Genomic DNA, 23,973 nt, shown 5'->3' on the forward strand with positions numbered 1-23,973 from the left:
GCAGTGGGAGGTGGCAGGGGCCCTGGGAGACAAACGGGACTGACATGGGTCTCTGGGAGTGGGGGACTTTGTCTCTAGAATGCTGAGACTCTATATCCGGAAATCCTAGGCAGCAACCCCCCACTATGTCCCTATGCACAGGGAAGAGTCCAGATGGCTCATGGGGTTCACAGCCCACATACAGCCAGGTTTTACTGCTAGAACTCTTAAATGTGTTGCATCTTCACCCGAAAGTGTCTTCATGTGTTGGGTGACAATGGTGGGTGCTGCAGAGGAATACAAATAGGGCCCAGGCATCTTTCTGTTCTCCAGGAAACCACCTCCCCATCAGAAAACCTACACGCAACTTCGGGAGTAGGATGAGCCGCTGTCTACACAACACTGGCTTTTCAGGCGTGTGGATTTGTCTCCTCTCACACTGGCTCTGCCCCTGCAGGCTGTCTAACCTTTGGCAAGCGCCTTGACGGGCCAAGCCTCAGTTTCCGCCTCTGTGAAATGTGGATAAAAACAGCCCCCGCCTCAAGGACGGTGAGGACCGAACCCAGTAAAGTTGCTTTAGGACTTCCAGGGGACGAGGCAAAGCAAAGGACATTTTAAAACGCCACATCATATTTTTTTTTTTTATGTTCCAAATCACCAGGGTTTGTGTCGTCTTATTCATCCAAAAAATAATGTGTTTTTTTTTTTTCTTCAAAAATAGAAACGCAGATGCCCTCTCTGCGCTCTGCTGCTTCCTAGCACCTGCCATCCAGTCTGTAATTACCCGGTGTCTTCGATCCCTCTTCGCTGTCCTCGTCACTAACAGGTAGGCGTCTCGGGCAGGGAAGGTCGGTGGGTAGAAGGCGGACGCGCAGCGCTTGGAACAGCAGAGCGCGGGGGGGGGAGGCGGGGGGAGGCGGAGGCGGGCGCGGGGCGGGGCGGGGCCGGGGCGGGGGCCGGGCCATGCCGGGGCGGGGGCGGGGCCGGAGCGGGGCCGGGTGGCTCTGGCCCGCGTGGGGCTCCGCCCCAATCGCCCTGTCGCCGCGCGGCCAGCAGGTGGCGCTGCAGGCCAGGCCCTGGCGCCTGGAAGGCGGAAGCGCGGCGGGCGCGGCGGGACCCGGGCGCAGGACCCCTGGAGGCCGCCCCCTCCGTGCCCGCGCCGCGCGCACTCTGCAGAGGGGCGCCGCCGCGCGTGAGAGCCCCGACCCCGGCCCCCCGGCCCCCCGGACCCCCGGGTCCCCGGGCCCCCGGGCGGCATGGGCGTGCTCAGGGCCGGGCTGTGCCCCGGCCTCACCCCGGACACGGTCCTGCAGCTGAGGAGCCGCGGGATCAGCACAGGTGAGGGCGTGCGCGCCTCCCAGCCGGGCCCTCGGCGCTGCGTCCTGCACCGCCCCGCCCCGCCCAGGCTCGGGAGGCCGGCGGGGTGCGGCCAGCCCAGCGCCCCCCTTCCCAGGCCCTGGGGCTCTGTGCTTTTGCCCAGGCCTGCGCGCCCCGAGGCAGAGCCGGCACCCGCTTGGTGAAGGCGCGAAGCCAAGCGTGGGAGGCCCCGGAGCCTCCCTTCCTGCCAGTCCACCAACCACGTGTGTTTGTTTCCAGTGGTGGACCTGGTTTCTGCAGACCTGGAGGCCGTAGCCCAGAAATGTGGCTTGTCTTACAAGGTGAGCTGCTGAGCTCCACACTCCAACCCTGGCTGTCTACGTGCTCAGCCCTGAGCCAACGGAGCAAAGGGTTCCCAGAGGTTAAGTAGGGTGGTGGAGCCAGTGAGACCCTGGGATGCCCCCTCCTCTGCCTGCCCAGTGCTCTGGGCTGCTTCGGGTTGAACCGGTGTCCCTGGCGGCACCCTGAGTTGCTCCTGCCCCTTCCGCAGGCCCTGGTTGCCCTGAGAAGGGTGCTGCTGGCTCAGTTCTCAGCCTTCCCCCTCAATGGCGCTGATCTGTACGAGGAACTAAAGACTTCCACTGCCATCCTGTCCACTGGCATCGGAAGGTTTGTATGTGTACCCGGGGAAGAAGGCCAGAGGCTGGAGGACAGGAGTGCCTCCAGGGAGGCCTTTTACATTTGAATCTAGAGAGCAGGGTTTTCCCAGCAGCGAAGAAGGCAACATGGACAGACGGTCAGGACCTCTGAGTTCTCTTACCCTAGAACAGGGTTTCTCAGCTTCACACTTCTAACACTTGGGAATCTGTAATTATCTGGTGGGGGAGGGAATCTGTCCTGTGCATTATAGGATTTTTGGCAGCATCTCTGGCCTCTGTTCACCTCCGGTCTCCCCATGTTGTGACAATCAAAAATGTCTCCAGATGTTACCAAATGACCCCAAAAGGGGCAAAATTGCTTCTGGTGGAGAACCGCTATTCTATAACACAAGATGTCAGTTATTTCATTATTATTCAGCAGATCAGATGGAACCACTCCTCTGACCTGCTTCCCACTTAAGTTTAGGGCAAGAGATCAGGGCAGGACTGACACTCGCTGAGAGCCTCCTGGGTGCCAGCCACTGACGTTAAGTTATGTAATCTCTTCAGTGACCCTGTGTGTTAGTGATTATTAACCAAACTTGAGTTTAGCCCAAGAGGATGAGGGGCAAGGAGTGGTGGGAGGCGCCCTGGGATACTTGATCAGAACCAAGTGTGTTCCCCATACTCTGTAGCAAGAGGGATCAAGAGAGCTTCTGCAGAGAACGAATAGTTATATCCTGCTGTGCCATTTGCGGAGGGAAAGAGTTGGAAGACAACAGCCAGTGTCTGGCCAGGGGAGTCTGACCTCTTTCCTGGCTTGTTTGTGCAGAAGTTGATGAGGAACTCTGCCGCCAGCAAGGCCTCTGGATCGGTTTGGCCCTTGCTGTTTTCCTAACACATTCTCTTGGCAAGGTTCATAGAGCATGGCCCTTGGTCTTCCAGGTGGGGGTCCAAGTCTGTTATCCATCAAGCACTGTGTGCCCACTAGGGGCCAGATATGTGCAGAGGACTGGTGTACGAGTGTGGCATGGCTCCTGCGCTTAATGAATGTGGGGTCTGGTGGGTAGACAGAAGAGCAGGTAAGCAGGAGAGATGCATAAACATGTGTGGAGGCAACAGAAGGAGGGACTGATTGGCCAGAAGCAGACCTGGCCCTCAGGCTTAGGGAGCTCGTGAAACCAACATAGGCAGAGGAAAGGTTTTGGGAGCAGTCAAGTGGTAAATGGACTGGACTGCTGCTGCAGTGGGTCTTTGCAAGGGAGATCAGAGTGGTTCCACGAAGCTCTGTGGAGGAGGCAGGACTTAGGCATTGAAGAACAGATGGGCCTTCTCTGAGTGCCCACCGAGGACCCGGCACCATGCTTATACTTCATAGCGCATGATTTCATTTGTTCTCCACAACTGCCAATGAGCACAACAATTAAACTCAACTATTGGGGTGGGGGTGGGGGGTGATACCTGAGTGGCTCAGTCAGTGGTTGAGCGTCTGCCTTCTGCTCAGGTATGATCTCCAGGGCCTGGGATTGAGCCCCACATCAGGCTACCTGTTCAGTAGGGAGTCTGCTTCTCCCTCTGCCTCTCCCTTCACTTGCTCATGCTCTCTCTCAAATAAATAAATAAATAAATAAATAAATAAATAAATAAATAAATAAAATCTTAAAAAAACAACAAAACTCAACCATTGGAAAGATGAGGAAACGGGCTCAGGTTAAGTGGCTTGCTTCAGTTCAGTCAGCTGGTGGCCAACCAGGTACTTGAGGTCATATCCATCACACTCCTGACTCTGACTCATCTGTCCTGTTCCCCCACCCCCACCCCCGGCCCCGGGGAGGCTTTAATGCAAAAGGGAGCTGTCGGCATGGGGCAGAAGTGTGCAGGGTGGACCGGACTAGAGACACTTGCAGAGACAGGCTGAGAGAGAGCTGGCAATGGTGGGGCGTGTGAGTCCAGTCCAGGGCAGGTGACAGCAGAAAATGTGTTGAAAAGAGGTGCAAGAAAAAAAGAGAAAAGAGGTGCAGACAGGCCTTGCCACCTGGCAGGATATAGGTGTGAAGAATCAGATGAGACACTAGGTTTCTAGCCCTGCTCACAGTGTTCTGTGGACACTTAGCAGATGTAACTTTTAAAAGAGATGGGGAGTTATGTAGTCAAACATTTGGGAAATGCTTCATTAACCCAAATTAAACTAGTTTTTTGGTTGTAGGCCATCTCAGAGTCTGATGTGCACCATGAATCTTTACAAGGACAATAGAGCATGAAGTGTACCTTGCAAGAAGCTATATCGACTGTGGGAGATAGGTGGTTCCCTGAAGGCCAGAGCTATGTCTTGTTCATCTCTGTATCTCCCTCATTTTATTTTATTTTTTTAAAGATTTAATTTATTTGAAACAGAGTGAGAGAGCACAAGCAAGGGGGGCAGGCAGAAGGAGAAGCAGACTCCCCACTGAGCACAGAGCCCAGTGAGGGGCTTAATCCCAGGACCCTGAGATCAAGACCTCAGTCAAAGGCAGATACTTAACTGAGCCACCATGTGCCCCTGTATCTCCCTCATTTTAGGGTAAGACCTTCAGGAAATATGACATTTTTAGGCCATGTTGGAATGAATGGCCAGAAAAAAAAAAAAAAGAAAAAGAAAAGACTAAAAGCCAATTGCAAGGGAAAGGTGAGGATAAATCCCAGAAACCAATTGTTTTTTTTTTTTTTTTTTTTTTAATTTTTTTTATTTATTTATGATAGTCACAGAGAGATAGAGAGAGAGGCAGAGACACAGGCAGAGGGAGAAGCAGGCTCCATGCACCGGGAGCCCGACGTGGGATTCGATCCCGGGTCTCCAGGATCGCGCCCTGGGCCAAAGGCAGGCACCAAACCGCTGCGCCACCCAGGGATCCCCCAGAAACCAATTGTATTCAAAACAGATGGTGAGACCCCAGTGTGGTTTTGCTGCAAGAGACAGGCGGGGGTCCCTCTCTCCTTGATGACAGTGATGTGCCGAGTTAGAGGTGGTTGGTAGGAGGGTCCTCTGGGTGGTAGGAGACCTGAAACAGGAACACAGGTGAGAAGTCAGCTGGTGTGATTGTGTGTGTGTGTGTGTGTGTGTGTGTGTGTGTGTGTGTGTGTTGGGAATTCCTTAAGCAGCGTGGTCCTCACAGCCAAGAATGAGGTTGATTCTTGTCTGGATAGTCAATGCCAGTCGGTTAGACCAGAATCATTAGAATCATCAGCTGAGCCCTGAGTCAAGCTCCCTGCTCAGTGGGGAGTCTGCTTCTCCCTTTCCCTCTGCCTCACCCTTGTGTGCACTCATGCTCTTGCTTTCTCTCTCTCAAATAAATAAATCTTTTAAAAAAATAAAATAAAATCTTAAAAAAACAATCCAGTCACTGGGGAATCCTTAAACACCCCAAAGGTCATGCCTCCTGCAGACCAATTAAATCATTCTCTGAAAAAAAAAAAAAAATCATTCTCTGGGGATAGGACACAGGCACCAGTAGTGTTTGAAGTTTGCAGATGGCTCCATTGTGCAGACATATTTGGGAACCGCTAATACAGGCCTCTTTTTCAAAAATCCTCTGGTATATATATAAAAAAAAATCCTCTAGTGATTTATTTATTTATTTATTATTTTTAAAAATATTTTATTTATTTATTTATTCATGACAGACACAGACTGAGAGAGAGTGGCAGAAAAATAGGCAGAAGGAGGCGGAGGCTCCTCACAGGGAGCCCGATGCGGGACTCAATCCCGGGATCAGGACCTGAGCCAAAGGCAGGTGCCCAACCCCTGAGTCACCCAGGTGTCCCCCTTTGGTGATTTTAATATGCAGGCAGGACTGAGAATCACTAGTGTAGCCTCATGGTTTTCAAATGTGAGCATGCATCCAGATCACCTTGAAGCCTTACTGAAACCCGGATACATTCTCCAGAGTTTCTGATGCAATGGGTGCAGGGGAAGGGGGGTTAAAGTTTGCATTTCACACCAGTTCCCAGTGATGCTTTTGGTCTGGGGACCACACCAGGAGAACCACTGCTATCATGGAGCTAGGACTGTCTGATCTCAATGGGAGAAGCCACAGGGCTGGAGTGGTGACCAGAGTGTTTTGACTGGCAGGGACCTGTGCTTATAATCATGGAGTCCTTGGAACTGAAATTGATGGGGTTTTTTCTAAGGTGCTCCTTGGCATACACAGAAGTGTCATGGAAGGTCTTTGAGAATCATTTTAGGACCCCATGAGGGTGCTTGCAGGCCTGGAAAAGGGATGTGTGAGGTCAGAACACTGAGCCATTGGTATGGGCTGTGGTTTAGGAGAAGCTTCAGCCCACAGGTTGGGCAGAAAGTGGAGTGTGGTTAGTGACTTATTTCATGGTAGTTCAAGGACAGAATGTGGACTAGGAATTGGCTATGTCTTGAATTTATCCAAAGGCTTCCACAGCCAGAGCATCAATGATACAGGAATTAAGTGGTACTATTCTATCACTTAATTCTCTGGGAACATTCATTGTGTGTCTCCTGTGTTTCCAGCACTGTGCCAATGTCCTTGCCCCAGGTGCTCTGGGCCAAATGGAGAAGAGAGACAAAAACAAGCACATTGAAAATAATCACCAACTCCCAGGACTAAGTGAATTCAGTAAGGCCGCAGGATACAAAATCAGCACATAAAAATCAATTGCATTTCTATATACTCAAAACGAACATGTGGAATAGGAAATTAAAATGTAATACCATTTACAGTTGCTCCAAAGAAAATGAAATACTTAGGTCTAAATCTAACAGCAGGTATAGGAGCTGTATGCTGAAAACTAAAACTTACTGAGGAAAGAAATCAAAGGTGACCCAAATAAATGGAGAGACACACTGAATTCAGGGATTGGGAGACTCAGCATAGTAAAGATGTCAGTTCTCCGCAAATTGCCCTATAATCTTAATGCAGTTCCTACCAGTCTCGGCTGATTTTTTTTTTTCTGTAAAAATAAGGCTTATTCTAACACTTAAATGGAAAAGCCAATGACCTTGAATCACTAAAACATTTTTTAAAAAGGATAAAGTTGAGGGATCCCTGGGTGGCTCAGCAGTTTAATGCCTCCCTTAGGCAGGGCGCAATCCTGAAATCCCGGAATTGAGTCCCACATCAGGCTCCCTACATGGAGCTTGCTTCTCCCTCTGCGTGTGTCTCTGCCTCTCTCTCTCTCTCTCTCTCTCTGTGTGTGTGTCTCTCATGAATAAATAAATAAAATCTTAAAAAAAAAAAAAAAAGGATAAAGTTGGAGGGATCAGTCTGCCAAAGACGAAGTCTTACTTATAAAGCAGTAATCAAGACAGGTGTGATATTGGCTAAGCAAGAAGATACAGGTCAGTGGAGTCACATAGAGAACCTAACAATAGATCCACAAATATGTCAAAGTGAAATTTTTTAAGTAATCCCTCTACCTAACGTGGGGCTCAAGCTCACAACCCTGAGATCAAGTCACATGCTCCTCCATCTGAGCCAGGCAAGTGCCCTAAAACTGTCAAGCTTTTAGAACAAAACAGAGGGGAAAATCTGAGAACTAGAGCTAGGCAGAGAGTTCTTAGACTTGACACCAAAAGCATGATCAATTGGGGTGCTTGGGTGGCTCAGCGGCTAAGCATATGCTTTCAGCTCAGGGTGTGATCCTGGATCATGGGTCTGGTGATCGAGCCCCACATTGGGCTCCAGTAGGGATCCTGTGGTCCTGGAATCAAGTTCCGCATCAGGCTTCCCACAGGGAACCTGCTTCTCCATCTGCCTGTGTCTCTGCCTCTCTCTGTGTGTCTCTCATGAATAAATAAATACAATCTTTTAAACAAAACAAAACAAAATCGTGATCAATTAAAAAATAAAATTGTTAATAAAACTATAAGATTAAAAATGAATCCAGATTTAAAATTATTTATTGCTCTGAAAAGAGGACAAAAAGACAAGCTATAGAGTGGGGAAAATATTTGCAAACCACATATTCAACAAAGGACTTGCATCTAAAATATATAAAGAATTCTTTTTTTTATAAGGATTCTTTTTTAAAAAGATTTTATTTATTTATTCATGTGTGACACAGAGAGAGAGAGAGAGAGCGTGCGCGAGAGCGCGAGGCAGAGACACAGGCAGAGGGAGAAGCAGGCTCCATGCAGGGAGCCCGGTGCGGAACTCGATCCTGGGTCTCCAGAATCACACCCTGAGCTGAAGGTGGCGCTAAACCGCTGAGCCACCCTGGCTGCCTAGTTTAGTAGTTTCTTATAGTTTAGTAATTTCTTATAAAATTAACATCTGCTTGCCATACAATCCAACAGTTGTGTTTTTTGTTTTTGTTTAGAGAAGGGGGAGAGGGGCAGAGGAAGGGAGAATCTTAAGCAGGCTCTATACCCGGCACAGAGCCCTATGCCAGGCTTGATCTCACAACCCTGAGATCATGAGCTGAGCCAAAATCAAGAGTCAGATGCTTAACTGATTGAGCCACCCTTGGACCCCTTTAAATTTTCTTTTTAAGTGATCTATAAACCCATCATGGGGCTCGAACTTCCAACCCTGAGATCAAGAGTCATATGCTCTACCAACTAAGCCAGCCAGGTGCCCCTTGGCAGTTGTATTCTTAGGCATCTATTCCAGAGAAATAAAAATTTAGTTCACATGAAAACTTGTACACAAATGATCATAGCAGTTTGATTCACAGTTGCCCCAACCTGGGACATCTGGGTGGCTCAGTGGTTGAGCATCTGCCTTTGGCTCGTGATCCTGGAGTCCTGGGATCGAGTCCCACATAGAGTTCCCCACGGGGAGCCTGCTTCTTCCTCTGCCTATGTCTCTGCCTCTCTCTGTGTCTCTCATGAATAAATAAATAAAATCTTTAAAAAAAAAACAAAACAAACAAAAACAATTCCCTCAATCTGGAAACAGCTAAAACAGACTTCAGTGGGTGAATGGTTAAACAAACTTGGTGCATCCGTACCATGGGCTACTTCTTAGCAATAAAAAGAAATAGCTATGGCTACAACAACTTGGACAGATCTCAAGGGAATGATGCTGAGAGAAAGAAGCCAGCCACAATGGCTACAAATAGTGCAATTTTGTGTATGTAACGTTCTTGAAATAACATCATAATAGAGATGGAGAACAGATTGGTAGTTACCAGGGATTAGGGGTGGAATGAAGGGGTGTGGCCGTAACAGGGTGACACAAGGAGACTTGTGGTGATGAAAATATCTATATCTTGCTTGTGGTGGTTACATAAAGCTCCATGTGTGATAAGGTTGCATAGAACTGTGCACACACACGTAACACTGGGGAAATCTGGATAAGCTCTGTTGATTGCACTGTGGTTGGTTTGCGATGTACTGCAGTATAGTACATCATATAGCACCAGAAGCTGCCATTAGGGGAACTGAGGGGAAGGGTACGTGGGCCTCCCTGTATAATTTTTTTTTTTTTGCAACTTCCTATGAATCTATAATTACTTCAAAGTTGAAAAAATAGGGACGCCTGTGTGGCTCAGCAGTTTAGCACCTGACCTTTGGCCCAGGGTGTGGTCCTGGGGTTCTGGAATCGAGTCCCGCATCAGGCTCCCTGCATGGAGTCTGCTTCTCCTCTGCCTGTGTCTCTGCCTCTCTCTCTGTGTGTGTGTCTCATGAATAAATAAATAAAATTTAAAAAAAAATAAAGTTGAAAAAGTGACAAATTATGGGAAATGCTATCAAGGAAACCTGTAGGGGATTAAAATAGGCAATAGAAGGAGGACCCTTTGATGGGGTGGCAGAGACCTCTGTGGAAAGTGATCTTTAGGCCAAGAGTGAATGGATAGACCTTGGAGCCATGCCCTCTTTCCCTAGATATGTTCAGAACTAGTGCTGGGAAGGAATGTCTTACTTTTCTTGGTTCCTACTCCCCTCTGTCCCCACCAGTCCACTGGGTTGATTTTCTTTCTTCCTCTTCTTTCATCAGCCTGGACAAACTGCTTGATGCTGGTCTCTACACTGGAGAAGTGACTGAAATTGTAGGAGGCCCAGGTAGTGGCAAGACCCAGGTACATTTGCGGCCAGGAGCAGGTGGCCATGGGGTAGGGAAGGGGAGGGGAGAAGAGGGAGGAGGTGGTGGGTAACACCAGATCTCTCTGTGTGTGTGTGGTGGGGGGCGGCTTCTTCTAATGTACTTGCGATTCAGAGAGAAGATAAGTGGTGAGGAGTTGGGCATGAACTTCGCCCATTCGTGTTGCTGGGTCCTGGACAGGATTTGGTGGGGAGCTCCCATTCTGGGCCCTCTTTGGGGGCTCACTATCTCCAATGCCTTGTCCCTTCAGGTATGTCTTTGTGTGGCTGCAAATGTGGCCTATGGCCTACAGCAGAATGTTGTATACATTGATTCCACTGGAGGATTGACAGCCTCCCGTATCCTCCAGCTACTTCAGGCCAGAACCCCAGATGAGGAGGTGCAGGTAAGGGGCAGGAGGGTTGAGTTCCCTTGAGGTTCTGACGCAGAAAGATGCCATTATTCCTTAGAGTGCAAGAATTTTAGCTGTTTGGATAGTCACTTCTGAGTTTGAAACCTATTGTTCTATTAGTACTTCCTGAATTCTTTAAGTGTCCCCTGTTATAACATTAGCCCAGCTTGGATGCTACCCACACTGATCTTCCAAGGTGACCTAGCTCCATGCACACCCTAATTCATAGCTGGCAAACACCCAGCATCTGTGTTTCCTTCCCATTTTTCTTGCCCATAGCAGACATTCCTAATCAGACAGAGCTCTGACTTGGCTTTGCAGCTCAGCCCCCAGACAGCCTCCACTGTAACAACTGGCCCAGTAGATAAACCCATTTACCATCTTGGACTGGAGTCCTTACATCTAGGTGTCTCATTCTGCTCAGCTTTAAAATCCCTCTTTGGGAGCACTTGGGTGGCTCAGTTGGCTAAGCATCTGCCTTGGGCTCAGATCATGATCTCAGGGTCCTGGGATCAAGCGCTGAGTTGGGCTCCCTGCTCAGCAGAAAGTCTTTCTCCCTTTTCCTCTGCCCCTCTCCCAGCTCATTCTCTTTCTCAATCTCTTTCTTTCTGTCTCTCGCTTACTCTCTGTCAAATAAATAAATAAAATCTTCAAAAAAAAAATAAAATCCCTCTTTATCTTGCTTGAGCCCCTGCTCCCTCTTACCCAAAGCCCCTCCTTCTCTTTCCTACCTCTTTAGGCAGGAGCTCTCCAGAGGATCCAGGTAGTTCGTGCATTTGACATCTTCCAGATGTTAGACGTGCTACAGGACTGCCGAGGCACTCTGTCCCAGCAGGTGAGCCTGCTGTCCTGCCCCTCCCTGCTTCACCCAGCTTGCTGGGGGCTATCTGTATGTGGGCAGGTGTCCTATGGCTGACTGTTTGGAAATGCAGATGTGCAATCTGGTGATTCCAGCTGTGCTTGCCACCTCCAGGATGGGATTCCTGAATGCTTAATCATTCCTGAGTGCCTCTTGTTTACTTGCCCATCTTCCCCACTAAACACTAAGGCCCTTGAGTGCAAGGATCATGTCATTCATTTCTGCATTCATCCCCGACTGGATCAGTGAGGATTACTTTCAGCTGCAAGTAATAGAGTCTGTCTGACAGGTACTTAAACCTTGAGGACATTTAATTATCTCACGTGAGTCTGGAGGTTGGCAGGTCCATGGTGTCAGGGCTCTAGGTTGATGTGTCTGATTCTCTGGCTCTTCCCCCTCATAATTGCAAAGTGGCTGCTATAGCTCTAAGCACCGTGTCTTCATACATCAACACCCATATTTGGGGCAGTACTAGATGGCCCCTCTTCTGTACTTAACCTTTTTACTGGGAAAGAAAAATCTTTCTGCAAAACCTACTAGTAGACTTCACCTTACATCTAGTTGGCCAAAACAGAGTTTTAGGTGTATCTTAGCCTAGGGTTTGGGCCCATCTTCTATGATGCCAGATTTCTTTCTTTCTTTCTTTCTTTCTTTCTTTCTTTCTTTCTTTCTTTTTTAAGATTTTATTTACTCATGAGGGAGACAGAGAGAGAGAGAGAGAGAGAGAGAGGCAGAGACACAGGCAGAGGGAGAAGCAGGCTCCATTCAGGGAGCCTGACGTGGGACTCAATCCTGGGTCTCCAGGATCAGGCCCTGGGCTGAAGGTGGCACTAAACTGCTGAGCCACCTGGGCTGCCAGTATGATGCCAGATTTCTGCCCAGTACTGGAACACATCCAGAATCCTGTTAACAAGGAAGAGGGGGGTTAGAATGGCATTTGGGTTGGTACACCACTACACCACTACACATTTGGGTGCTTAGATAGGATTTGGTGCGCTGATTTACAGGTCATTAGATTTGGAAAGACATCTTAGAATAGTTCAATTCATGTTAAACTTTCTCTGACCCCTATGGGCATATCCAAAATTGTATATGAAATAAATGATTTTTATAAACTTTAGAACGTGTAATAGTTGAACAGATACTTACCATAGGAGCTGTAGCTGGTTATGACCCATGTGTTTTGAGACCTGAAGTAGTCTTGATCTAATCCAATCCTCTCATTTCTAGAGATGAGGAGAGTGAGGGCCAGAGATGTTCAGTAATTTGCTTGAAGTCACTACATAATTTAGCATAAGAACTAAGCTTATAATGCAAATCTCTCAACTCCCAGATTAAATGACTATATTTTTTTTACTAGAAGATCATTATGATAGTATATAGTCTATTATTGCATAACAAGTTACCACAAATGCAATGATTTAAAATAACATATTTGCTACCTCACAGTTTCTGTGGGTCAGGAATCTGGGCATGGCTTAGCTGGGGCCTCTGCTTAGGATCTCAGTAGTGTGTAATCAACATGGCAGCTGGACTGTGTTCTTATCTGGAGGCTCAACTGGAGAAGAATCCAAGTTCACTCAGATGGTCATCAGGATTCATTTCCTAATGGGCTCAGTGTCTTGCAGACAGGTATCCATGCTGTCCACTGTCCTCTGCCATGTGGCCCTTTCCATTGGCAGTTCATAGCATGACCACTTGCTTCATCAAGACAGCACAAGAGTGGGAGAAAAAGGCTCCTGGGTGGCCCAGTCAGTTAAGCGTTGGACTTGGGCTCAGGTCATGATCTCAGCATCCTGGGATAGAACCTGGAGCTGGGCTCCCTGCTCAGGGGGGAGTCTGCTTCTCCCTCTCCCTCTGCTCCTCCCCTGCTCATGCGTGCACTCTCTCTCCCTCATATATATATATATATATATATATATATATATATATATAATTTTTAAGATTTTATTTATTTATTCATGAGAGACACAGAGAGGCAGAGATACAGGCAGAGGGAGTAGCAGGCTCCATGCAAGGGAGCCCGATGTGGGATTCAATCCAGGGACTCCAGGTTCACACCCTGAGCCAAAGGCAGATGTTCAACCGCTGAGCCATCCAAGAGTCCCTCTTTCTTGTTTGTTTGTTTGTTTAATTTTTTTGTTAAAGATTTTATTTATTCATGAGAGACACAGAAAGAGAGGCAGAGACACAGGCAGAGGGAGGAGAAGCAGGCTCCATGCAAGGAGCCCAATGTGGAACTCGATCCTGGGAATCTGGGAGCCACCCTGAGCCAAAGGCAGACGCTCAAACTACTGAGCCACCCAGGCGTCCCTCTCTTATTTATTTATAAATTAAATTAAAAAAAAAAAAAGTATGAAAGCAAAATGCACCATGCAGTTTCATATAATATAGTGTAATCTTGGGAGTGATGTCCCATTGCCTTTGCCTTATATAGCCTAGTCAAGAGAATGACATTCCAGCACATTTGACACCATATTAGTCAGAAGCAAGCCACAGGACTCACTCTCGGTTGGGGGAGGGGATTATACAAGGGCTCAAATACCTGGAGGGTGGAGATCAAGGGGCCGCTTTAGGGTCTATCTGCCTATCAGATGACCTGATAGTCCACAGTTACCTACAGTGAAAGGCTGCCTGTCTGCATTTTAGCCAGAGATTTTAACCTGCTCTCCCAGAGTGAGGAAGAGCTAAGCTAATTTCAGTTTTAGCTTCCCTCTTTTCTGCCATCCTCTCTCTTAGACAAGCTGATGCCCAAGAGTCAATAACTGGAAGATGAAAGAAGACATGCAAAAGATAGACCAGATAATGCTGAATATTCAAGATTTGGCTAGCGTGAAGTGAGAAAGTTGTAAAAACAGAATCAGCAAATGAGTTGGACATAAGGAGTAAGGGAGATTAGGTCCAAGAAACTAGGGCGATGCTAATGCGTGTGTGGAGACAAAAGATTATGGTTTTAACAGATGGCTGTCTATATAGTCTGTATTTGGAACTGCTTTAGATGTGGAAGATGAGGCCCTAGAGGCATGATCTAGAAGGAGACTGAAGTAAAGAGAAGGCTAACACCTTCAGCACGGAAGTAAGCAGAAGAGGGAGAAGAGGAGCCTGGCAAAACAATGGGGAGCTGGCCATAAGGAGATGATGGCTAAGAAAATTCAGGACTGGGGGTGCCTGGGTGGCTAGCATCCCACTCTTGATCTCAGGGCAGGTCTTGATATCAGGGTTGTGAGGTCAAGCCCCGTGTTAAAAAAAAAAATCTCGGGGCTCCTGGGTGAGTCAGTCAGTGGAACATCCCACTCTTGTTTTCAGCTCAGGTTGTAATCTCAGGGTCCTGGGGTCAAGCCCTGCTTTGGGCTCTATGCTCAGCATGGAGTCTGCTTATCCTTCTCCCTCTGCTCCTTCTCCTGCACATTCTCTCTCTCTCTGAAATAAATAAATAGGGATCCCTGGGTGGCGCAGTGGTTTGGCGCCTGCCTTTGGCCCAGGGCGCAATCCTGGAGACCCGGGATCGAGTCCCACATCGGGCTCCCGGTGCATGGAGCCTGCTTCTCCCTCTGCCTGTGTCTCTGCCTCTCTCTCTCTCTCTCTCTCTCTGTGACTATCATAAAAAAAAAAAAAAGAAGAAGAAATAAATAAAATCTTTTTAAAAATCTTAAAAAAAAAAAATTCAGGACTGGAGGTCTGGCTGGCTCAGTAGGTAGAGCATGCAACTTAATCTGGAGGTTGTGAGTTCAAGTCCCAGGTTGGGTGTAGAGATTACTTAAAAATAAATAAAGAAAACTTCAAAAAAGAAAGAGAAAGAAGGAAGGAAGGAAGGAAAGAAAAAGAAAGAAAATTCATGACCGGGGCCACAGAATTTGTAACAGGGATTTCTCAAATTTTATTATTTTTGGCTATCTGTGATGCCCTGTGATTTAAAACCCCTCTATCAAAATAATAATAATAATAATACCACCCCTCTATCCACCCAAGGCTTCAGTAAAATATGTTATACCTAGAAACGGAGATGGGGGGAAAAGACCTTAACTGAAATTCCGTGATGCTTGCACAACTATATTTGAGGCTGAGGAACTTATTTCTTACCCATTTCTGATTGAGGAGCAAGCTTGTCCTGTAACGGACGACCCCTAGAGGCCATCTGGTTCATGGCATCTGCTTCTCCCCAGGTGAGCAGTGCCTCAGGGACTGTGAAGGTGGTGATTGTGGACTCAGTCACTGCGGTGGTCTCCCCACTTCTGGGAGGTCAGCAGAGGGAAGGTAAGAGGTGTGGCAAAGTCCAGGATCTGGGACATGATCTTACCTCCCAGCTCTGGAACCCAGTCCCTGGTCAGCCTGATCATAGGTGCCCTGATGCCCTGGCCCTCTGCTTCTCCTCCTCCAGGGTTGGCGCTGATGATGCAGCTGGCTAGAGAGCTGAAGACACTGGCCCGGGACCTTGGCATGGCAGTGGTGGTGAGGAAGTGGGCTAGGCCAGCTTGCTGGTCTTCTCTCTGCAACCTGGGCTGTGTTGAGATGGGGGGACATGGATTCGATTTCTAGTTACAGCTGTTTGCTTCCCTTAAATGGCAACATCTGAACCCCCAAAGTGGCCCTTCTTCCTTGAGCCATCTAGAGCACTGGACTGTGTTGGGGTCAGACAGAAAGAGCCAAGGGGTAAAGGACAGCCTCAGTTTTCTTTTTTACTTTAAGACAGATCTATCTAGGTATATATAATTCACACAGAGTAACGCATCGTTCGAAGTTTGGCTAACAGATGCTAATGTATCTGGTCTCGTTACCCTGGCATAATCAAGATCTAGAATATTTTGGTCACTGCAGAGAGGTCCCTGAGCCCCAGACAACCACTGATCAAGTGTCTGTCCGTATAGTTTTGCCTCTTCCGGTGCTTCACAGAAAGGGATGTTTTTGCTTTCAAAGTCACTTTTTCTGAGATCCCTGGGTGGCGCAGCGGTTTGGCGCCTGCCTTTGGCCCAGGGCGCGATCCTGGAGACCCGGGATCGAATCCCATGTCGGGCTCCCGGTGCATGGAGCCTGCTTCTCCCTCTGCCTATGTCTCTGCTTCTCTCTCTCTCACTGTGTGCCTATCATAAATAAATAAAAATTAAAAAAAAAAAAAAAAACAAAGTCACTTTTTCTGCTTACAGAGTACTTTTTTAAAAGTCTGCCTGTTTCTTATAGAGTAAAAAATAGTTAAATATAAGAGACAAATGTGTAGTAAATCTCCACATCCACAGAAAACATATTAATATTTTTATATATCTCCATAGGATCTTTTTTTTATTTTTTTATTTTTTTAAATATTTATTTATTTATTTATGATGGACATAGAGAGAGAGAGAGAGGCAGAGACACAGGAGGAGGCAGAAGCAGGCTCCATGCTGGGAGCCTGATATGGGACTCGATCCCGGGACTCCAGGATCCCGCCCCGGGCCAAAGGCAGGCGCTACACAGCTGAGCCACCCGAGGATCCCCATCTTTTTTTTAAAAAAAAGATTTTATTTATCCATTCATGAGAGAGAGAGAGAGAGAGAGAGACACAGGCAGAGGGAGAAGCAGGCTCCCTGCAGGGAGCCCCATGCAGGACTGGATCCCAGGTCTCCAGGGTCACGCCCCTGGCAGAAGGTGGCGCTAAACCACTGAGCCACCTGGGCTGCCCTCTCCATAGGATCTTTACTCTCTGCATATATATACATATACTTTTAACCAGCTTTCCAATTAAACTGTAACCTTATTTAAAAAAATAACTCATTTCATTCCACTTCCCATGTCTTTAAATAGATGCTTTAAGGGATCCCTGGGTGGCGCAGCGGTTTGGCGCCTGCCTTTGGCCCAGGGCGCGATCCTGGAGACCCGGGATCGAATCCCACATCGGGCTCCCGGTGCATGGAGCCTGCTTCTCCCTCTGCCTGTGTCTCTGCTCTCTCTCTCTCTCACTATGTGCCTATCATAAAAAAAAAAAAAAAAAAAAAATTAGATGCTTTAAGAATGCCATTTTTAGCAGTTACATATTTTATTTAATACCTGTGTTACTGGGGGTCAGCAAACTTTTCTGCAAAGGGCCAGACAGTAAATAGCCGAGGCTCTGTGGCTATAACATTGACGTCACAGCTCCTCAGCTCCACCTGGATTGCGTGAGAGCAACCAGAGACAGTCCTGAACAGAGGGTGTGGCTATGTTCCAGCCAAACTTGATTTTCAGAAACAATTTTGGGGCCACATTTGGCCTGTGGGGAGTAGTTTGCTAATACCCTGGTATCCCATAATGATCTATTTCCTGATTTGATGCTTGGTAGGTCATATTGGTCTTCCTCTATTTTAAGTAAAACTCTGGGGCGCCTGGGTTTTAAACATCGGACTCAATCTCAGGTCATGATCTGGGAGTCCTGAGATTGAGCCCCATGTCGGGCTCTGTGCTCAGCAGGGAGTTTGCTCTAGATTCTCCCTCTCCCTCTGTCCTTCCCCACTGCTCACATGCTCACATTCTCTCTCTCTCTAATAAATAAATCTTTGAGGAAAACTCTAATGAACACCTTTATACCCTAATTTCATTGCACATTTCATATTATTCCTTCATATTATTCCCTCAAGATTTCATTAATCTAAAAATATAATAACTGAGTTAGGGATACACACATTTTTATTTCTTATTATTTTATTTTTTAAAAGGTTTTATTTATTTGAGAGAGAAAGAGTAGCAGAAAGAGAGGGAGCATGAGCTAGGGTGGGCTTTGGGCAGAGGGAGAGGGAGAATCAGACTCCTTGCTGAGCCAGGAGTCCAACGTGGGGCTCAATCCCAGGCATCCCAGGGATACATACATTTTTAAATATGTAGGTATGATATCGCCGAATTTCCAGGAAGGTCATACTAATTTCTACACCCACCAGCAGTGCTCTTTTGTACTTAAGTTGAGTTCTAAGGCTTCTCTCTCCTGACTTTAGGATGTACGTGATCTTCTGCTTGTGCCCCTGCCCCTGGCTGGAGGGCTGGTGGGGAGAATCTCATTAAGAGGGTGCCGTAAAGCTCAGGTTGCCTGCCCACGACTATCCTGGGCAGAGTAGAACTGACTGACCAGACTACAACCTCCCTTTCAAAGCTCGCACGACTCCCCTACACACAGATGTGCTCCGTGACACAAAGCGCAGGGTGCATGTGGCTTCAGAATGCCTGTCTGGGGATGCCTGGGTGGCTCAGCAGTTGAGTGTCTGCCTTGGGCTCAGGGCATGATCCCGGTCCCAGGATCGAGTCCCACATCCGGACTCCTTGAGAGGAACCTGCTTCTCCCTCTGCCTGTGTCTCTGCCTCTCTCTGTGTATCTTTCATGAATAAATAAATAAAATATTAAAAAAAAAAAAAGAAGGCCTGTCTGCTGGGTTGGGGGTAGGAGGCACAGGCCCACCACTGGCTTCCCATCAGCAGAGTGCAGACAGCCCTGCTTATTCCCAGACACATGCCTGTTACCTTCTGCTGTAATCAAGCCTGAGACATTGTGATTTTTTTTTTAAGATTTTATTTATTTACTCATGAGAGACACACAGAGAGAGGCAGAGGCACAGGCAGAAGGAGAAGTAGGCTCCATGCAGGGAGCCCGATGTGGGACTCAATCCCAGGACCCAGGATCATGCTCTGAGCCAAAGGCAGACAGATGCTCAACCACTGAGCCACCCAGGCATCCCAGACATTGTGATTTAGTGGAAAAACTTAAACACAAGTGAGGACCCAGGGGGCTAGTTCCAGAGCTGCTGTCAATAACTTTGAGAGCCTTGAGAAGACATTTCTCTCTGCTGGGCCTCAGTCTTGCCACTTAAAGAATGAAAAAGCAGTAGGAACAGATGTCCTTACGCTAGCATTATCAATCTGGAAATCTTTGATTCTGCTTCAGGTGACCAACCACATGACCCGAGACAGGGACAGCGGGGAGCTCAAACCTGCCCTTGGACGCTCCTGGAGCTTTGTACCCAGCACCCGGATTCTCCTGGACATTGATGAAGGAACAAGAGCATCAGGCAGTTGGCGCAGGGCGTGTCTGACCAAATCTCCCCGTCTGGTGAGCCTGCCACAGGGGAAAGCTGGGAATCTGGGCCTTTGAGGGTGTCTGCATGACCAGAATTCTTGGATGCTGAGAGTCGGCAACCAAAGAGGCTTTCTGCTTGGATAGCTTAACTCAAAAACTTAACCCTTCCCTCCTGTCTCCTTCCAGCCAACAGGTTTCCAGGAGATGGTTGACATTGGGACCTGGGGGCCTCCAGAGCAGAGCCCAGCGTCACAGGGAGATCAGATATGACTGTGCTATTGATTGGGAAAGGGAAGGGCATCGAGTGCCCCACCTCTGCACACAGTGACAGCTGCTGTTCACTGCCATCCAGCACTGGAGACTAGGGTGGAAGCTCCTGGGCTGGGCAGAGACGGCTCTGTTTCCTCAGCTGCTCTTTCTGTGGAAACAGAGCTACCAGTGAAGAAGATGCTATGGTGGAAGGACACAGAAACTCATGCGGCACCAAGTTTTCTTCCTTGTTTCTATCCTGTCTGTTTCCAGTGGGGAGCCAAGTTCACCCTGAAGAGGTCTGCTAGTGACCGGACAGAACTCGGTGTATCGCCATCATCGCCGTGCTCCATCTTCATGCAGTGACTGAGCTGGGAGGCCTCCAGCTTGCTTCTGCTTTTCCTTCTCTTTTTTATTTTGGCTTTTTCCACCTGTAAGATGGGGCGCCCTTTCCCCCAGCTTTGTCTTTGAGTTACTGGGTGGAAATAAATTCAAAGCCCTTCTTTATCCATGTTATGCTCTTAAAAATATGAACAGGAAATTCCTGGAGCCCCAGAGCCACCTAATTTCCCCCCCAGAAGGGTGTTTTTCAGTTTCCCTCAGTGAGGTTCCAAAGAATGGTTATTCCTTTTTTTCCTCTTGCTGATATGGTTTCACACACCTGCATGCATCACTGTGACTAGGTGAGACCATGAACTCGCTGTAGTCCCAGGGATATAATTTAACAGGAAGGGAGAATGTGGCCACAGTGAATCCAGCTACTTGTTTATTATGCACATGCCCTGTAGGGCCCCTCCACAGTAGAGAGTAGCCAGAGGTGCTGAACCATGGCCTTGCCCATAAACAGACAGAGGAGAATTTGCACAGTAAATAGAGCCAGCTGGGAAAATTGATGCTGGCGTAAATAATACATGGCAAATCTAGTCCTTTATGCAGAAATTCATTGCTAGTGGCTCCGAGATGCAATATAATTACCCTTCTCTTCCTGCCAGCTGTACCACAGCCTGGTGCCCTAGTGTATGAAATAACCCCCCTGTCTGTTAGTGGCACTGCGGCCATCCATCTGAGAGCTGTAGCCCTGGCTGGGGTAGGGGAAAGGAGGACACCAGGGGAGGAATAATAAAAGGCAAAGTAGAAAAATGATCAGAATTGTTCACTGACCACATTTTTTTAAAGGAAGGTCGCCTTTTTTGGTTAGAGAGCCTGTCGTGATTAATTAGTTGTGTCTTGGCTGCAGGAAGAGGAGGGGTCAGAGTTACAGGGGGAAGATAGAACATTAAGATGATGAGCATAGCAGAGAGAGAAGCAGGAAGCATTGAGGGTTGGGAACGAGTGGCAAACCGGCTCCAGGGTAACTACCTATGTTGGGGAGCCTGAGACTGGGGAAACCTTGGCACTGCTGCCTGCAGAGGGGATCCCAGGAGAAATTAATCTTCTGTAACCTCATACCATGAATGGTTGGTGTATTTCTGCAACCATAGTAGGAAGCAGTACGTTAAGCTAGGAATGACAAATCCCTGCCACTCCTACCATTTGGGTATTTTGAGCCCATGGAGGCCTCACCAATCATCCAAGCATTCATTCTTCGTGGAACTCAGAGTGTTTTGCAGTTTTTCTCTGCATGGCACTCCAGGTAGTCACGATCTGCTAGTTGGGAGTTGGCATGTGAGGTGAAGCCTGGCTGCCGTCTCTTCCACGGGCTGATCTACCATGTTTCCTGTATGTGGTGAGTTGGGACCCTGGAATATGAGAGTCCTGTAAAGATCGTGTACCCTATCCTGTCATTTAACAGAGAGGGAAACTGAGGACCAAAGAGGGGAAGTGACAGTCCCGTGGCACTCAGGACTCCTGATTCCTTTTTTTTTTTTTTTAAGATTTTATTTATTCATGAGAGACACACACAGAGAGGCAGAGACATAGGCAGAGGGGAGAAGCAGCCTTCATGCAAGGAGCCTAATGCAGTACTTGATCCTGGGACTCCAGGATCCTGCCCTGAGTCAAAGGCACTCAATCTCTGAGCCACCAAGGCGTCCCAGGACTCCTGATTCCTAAACCAGGACTCTCTGAGTCTCCATGTTGCCTGTAGTTTCCCATGTGTGCAGCTGTCTTCCCACTGGGCACTGACTCCAGTCAGGATGCCATGGCCATTACCTAGGTGGCCTCGCTGGCCATGGGAAGGTGCCCCATTCATTGTGCTCCAGACCACCTGTGACATTCCTGTAGGACCTTGTCCCTCACAGCTTACTCCCTCCCTGGACTTTGCTGTCAGACCAGGGCTTTATCTCGTGCTGCCTGCTGCCCCTGCAAACCATTCCAGGCACACTGCACTGAGCAGTTCCCCTTGCAGGCCTCAGGCCAGGCTGACTCTCCTGTCCAAGTGCATCTTGCTTCCTTTGCTTTATAGTGTCTGCTTCTATGTCCAGTGCACGTCCATCCTAACATCCTCCCCCCCTTTTTTTTACATCCTTCCTTTTTATGCATGAAGTATGATCTACATAGACTAACCCTTCTCTACCACTCATCTTTGTGCACTTGTCTGCCCATGCCCATGAGCTCAAGATCCATTTCCTTAAATATTTTATTTACTTGTTTGTCTATTTGTTTATTTATTTGAGAGAGAGGGAGAGCACAAGGAGGAGAAGGGCAAAGGGAGAAGCAGACTCCCCACCTAGCAGAGAGCCTGATGCAGGGCTTAGTCAGAGGAACTCAGGATCATGACCTGAGCCAAAAGCAGATATTTAACCAACTGAGCAACCCAGGCACTCCAAGCTCAAGATCTATTTTAAGAGTTCCCATGTCAATTTTTCTTTTGTTTTTTCTATAGTCTGGGAACTCAATAATGGTTAGCTATATGAATGGTTTCATGGGCTTTTATGCATTTTAAAGATGGCAGAGGAGGAATGCAGGAAAGATTTTCTCTTCATCTAGATAGTCATTGAGCCCCCAAAGTATCATCTTATGTACCTTTATACAGAGGACTCTTGTATTATTATTGATATTAGACAAAATTAATGTTGAGTCCCCACTGCAGGCTAGCACTTGATGACTTTAAGTGAGGCACTTGAACTCCCAAAGACTCAGGCAAAAGGCCCACATATCATTGAGGCTGCTGTCCACTGCAGGCTGTGGACACCTGGCTTAAAGAGGCTTCAAAATAAGGACATTATCTCTAATTATATGAAGTCCAAGGTTGGCTCATTCAGGGCTCAGTGTGAAGGGATGTAAGGCCCCTTTTACCTTTCTAGTCTCTCCTTTTGTACTGATTTTGTCTTCAAGCTCATTCTCCTCATTAAAGCCTGGGTGTCGCCATTCTGAGCATGAATCCAGACATGACAATATCTACAGGCAGGAACGTAATCTTTGCATCCTTTTAGTTAAAAACTCAACTTCCAACCACAGCAGACTTACCTCATGTCTTCCTGAGGTAAGTGTTGCTTCCTGAACCCACATCTAAATCACAGCAAGGGAAATAAGTCTGTGATTGGCTCAGATCAACCAGAAAATAGCCCTGGAACTGGGGCTGAGGACAGGCTTTCCTTAAGCATGTGCTATGGCCATTGGAAGGAGATGGGGGTGTTACTAGAAAGGATGGGATTGTGTGGAGGAATTGGACATCAAGTGGGTAACTGCTAGTGCCTGACTTAGTCCAGAAAGCAAGTTTATTAAGGCTGTCCTGTGCTTCCGCCCTTTGTACACATCTCATTTAGATCTTAGGATGGCCTTGTGGCATGGGGAATCATTCCATTTTACAGACAATAGGAGCCCAGCAGGGCTGAGAACATAAGGCTAATTGGCAGCACCAGAATCCAAACTCGAATCGTCTCATTCCAAACCCTACTTCTTTCCATCCTCATGCTGCCTTCAGCTCTGAATATGTAAATTTTTTGATAAAATTCTTTTTTTTAAGTTTTTACTTATTCATGAGAGAGAGAGAGGCAGAGACACAGGTAGAGGGAGAAGCAGACTCCATGCAGGGAGCCTGATGTGGGACTCAATTCTGGGTCTCCAGGATCAGGCCCTGGGCTGAAGGCGTGCTAAACTGCTGAGCTACCTGGGCTGCCATAAAATTCTTTTTTTGTTTTTTGTTTTTTTTATATTTTGCCCAGATAGTAGCCAAGGCTACATATCTTGACCTTTTCACAGCTTAGCTCACCATAAAAAGCTGGATCAGAGATCTACTTTATCAGCTCTTTCTGATTTCCTCTAGGGAATTTATGAGAGAATGATATGCACATGGAGAAAGATTTCATTGGTATGAAAGTGAACTGGAGGGGTACATGGCTGGCTAAGTTGGAAAGGCATATGACTCTTGATCTTGGTGTCCTGGGTTGGAGCCCCACACTGGGTGTAGAGATCACTTAAATAAATAAATAGGACATCCCAGCTGGCCCAGCTGTTTAGCGCCACCTTCAGCCCAAGGTGTGATCCTGGAGACCCGGAATTGAGTCCCATGTTGGGCTCCCGGCATGGAGCCTCCA

At 47.7% G+C, this 23,973-nt stretch overlaps 1 protein-coding gene across 3 annotated transcripts; it reads left to right on the forward strand.

Annotated features, from left to right (window-relative positions):
• The first annotated feature begins 1,058 nt into the window (after positions 1 to 1,058).
• RAD51D (RAD51 paralog D) lies at positions 1,059 to 20,638 on the forward strand. 3 transcript variants are annotated; one of them, XM_025996136.2, is made up of 10 exons: positions 1,059 to 1,317; positions 1,576 to 1,637; positions 1,847 to 1,965; positions 9,884 to 9,965; positions 10,239 to 10,373; positions 11,119 to 11,214; positions 15,402 to 15,492; positions 15,617 to 15,687; positions 19,115 to 19,279; positions 19,433 to 20,638. In XM_025996136.2, the coding sequence occupies exons 1-10, from the start codon at positions 1,236 to 1,238 to the stop codon at positions 19,514 to 19,516; spliced, it is 987 nt and encodes a 328-aa protein (XP_025851921.2). In that variant the 5' UTR covers positions 1,059 to 1,235; the 3' UTR covers positions 19,517 to 20,638. The 3 variants fall into 3 exon arrangements, with proteins under 3 accessions (XP_025851921.2, XP_025851922.2, XP_025851923.2); XM_025996137.2 differs by lacking the exon at positions 11,119 to 11,214; XM_025996138.2 differs by lacking the exons at positions 15,402 to 15,492; positions 15,617 to 15,687.
• The last annotated feature ends 3,335 nt before the right edge of the window (positions 20,639 to 23,973 follow it).

This window comes from Vulpes vulpes, chromosome 2 (genome assembly GCF_048418805.1).
Source record: "Vulpes vulpes isolate BD-2025 chromosome 2, VulVul3, whole genome shotgun sequence".
Classification (NCBI taxonomy): Eukaryota; Metazoa; Chordata; class Mammalia; order Carnivora; family Canidae; genus Vulpes; species Vulpes vulpes.

What these genes read in the sequence shown, in the direction of transcription:
- RAD51D (XM_025996136.2), top strand. Translation starts at nt 1,236, where the DNA reads ATGGGCGTGCTCAGGGCCGGGCTGTGCCCCGGCCTCACCCCGGACACG. An exon ending in GAGCCGCGGGATCAGCACAG is followed by an intron (nt 1,318 to 1,575) that starts GTGAGGGCGTGC and finishes GTTTGTTTCCAG; the next exon opens with TGGTGGACCTGGTTTCTGCA. An exon ending in CCCCAGATGAGGAGGTGCAG is followed by an intron (nt 10,374 to 11,118) that starts GTAAGGGGCAGG and finishes CTACCTCTTTAG; the next exon opens with GCAGGAGCTCTCCAGAGGAT.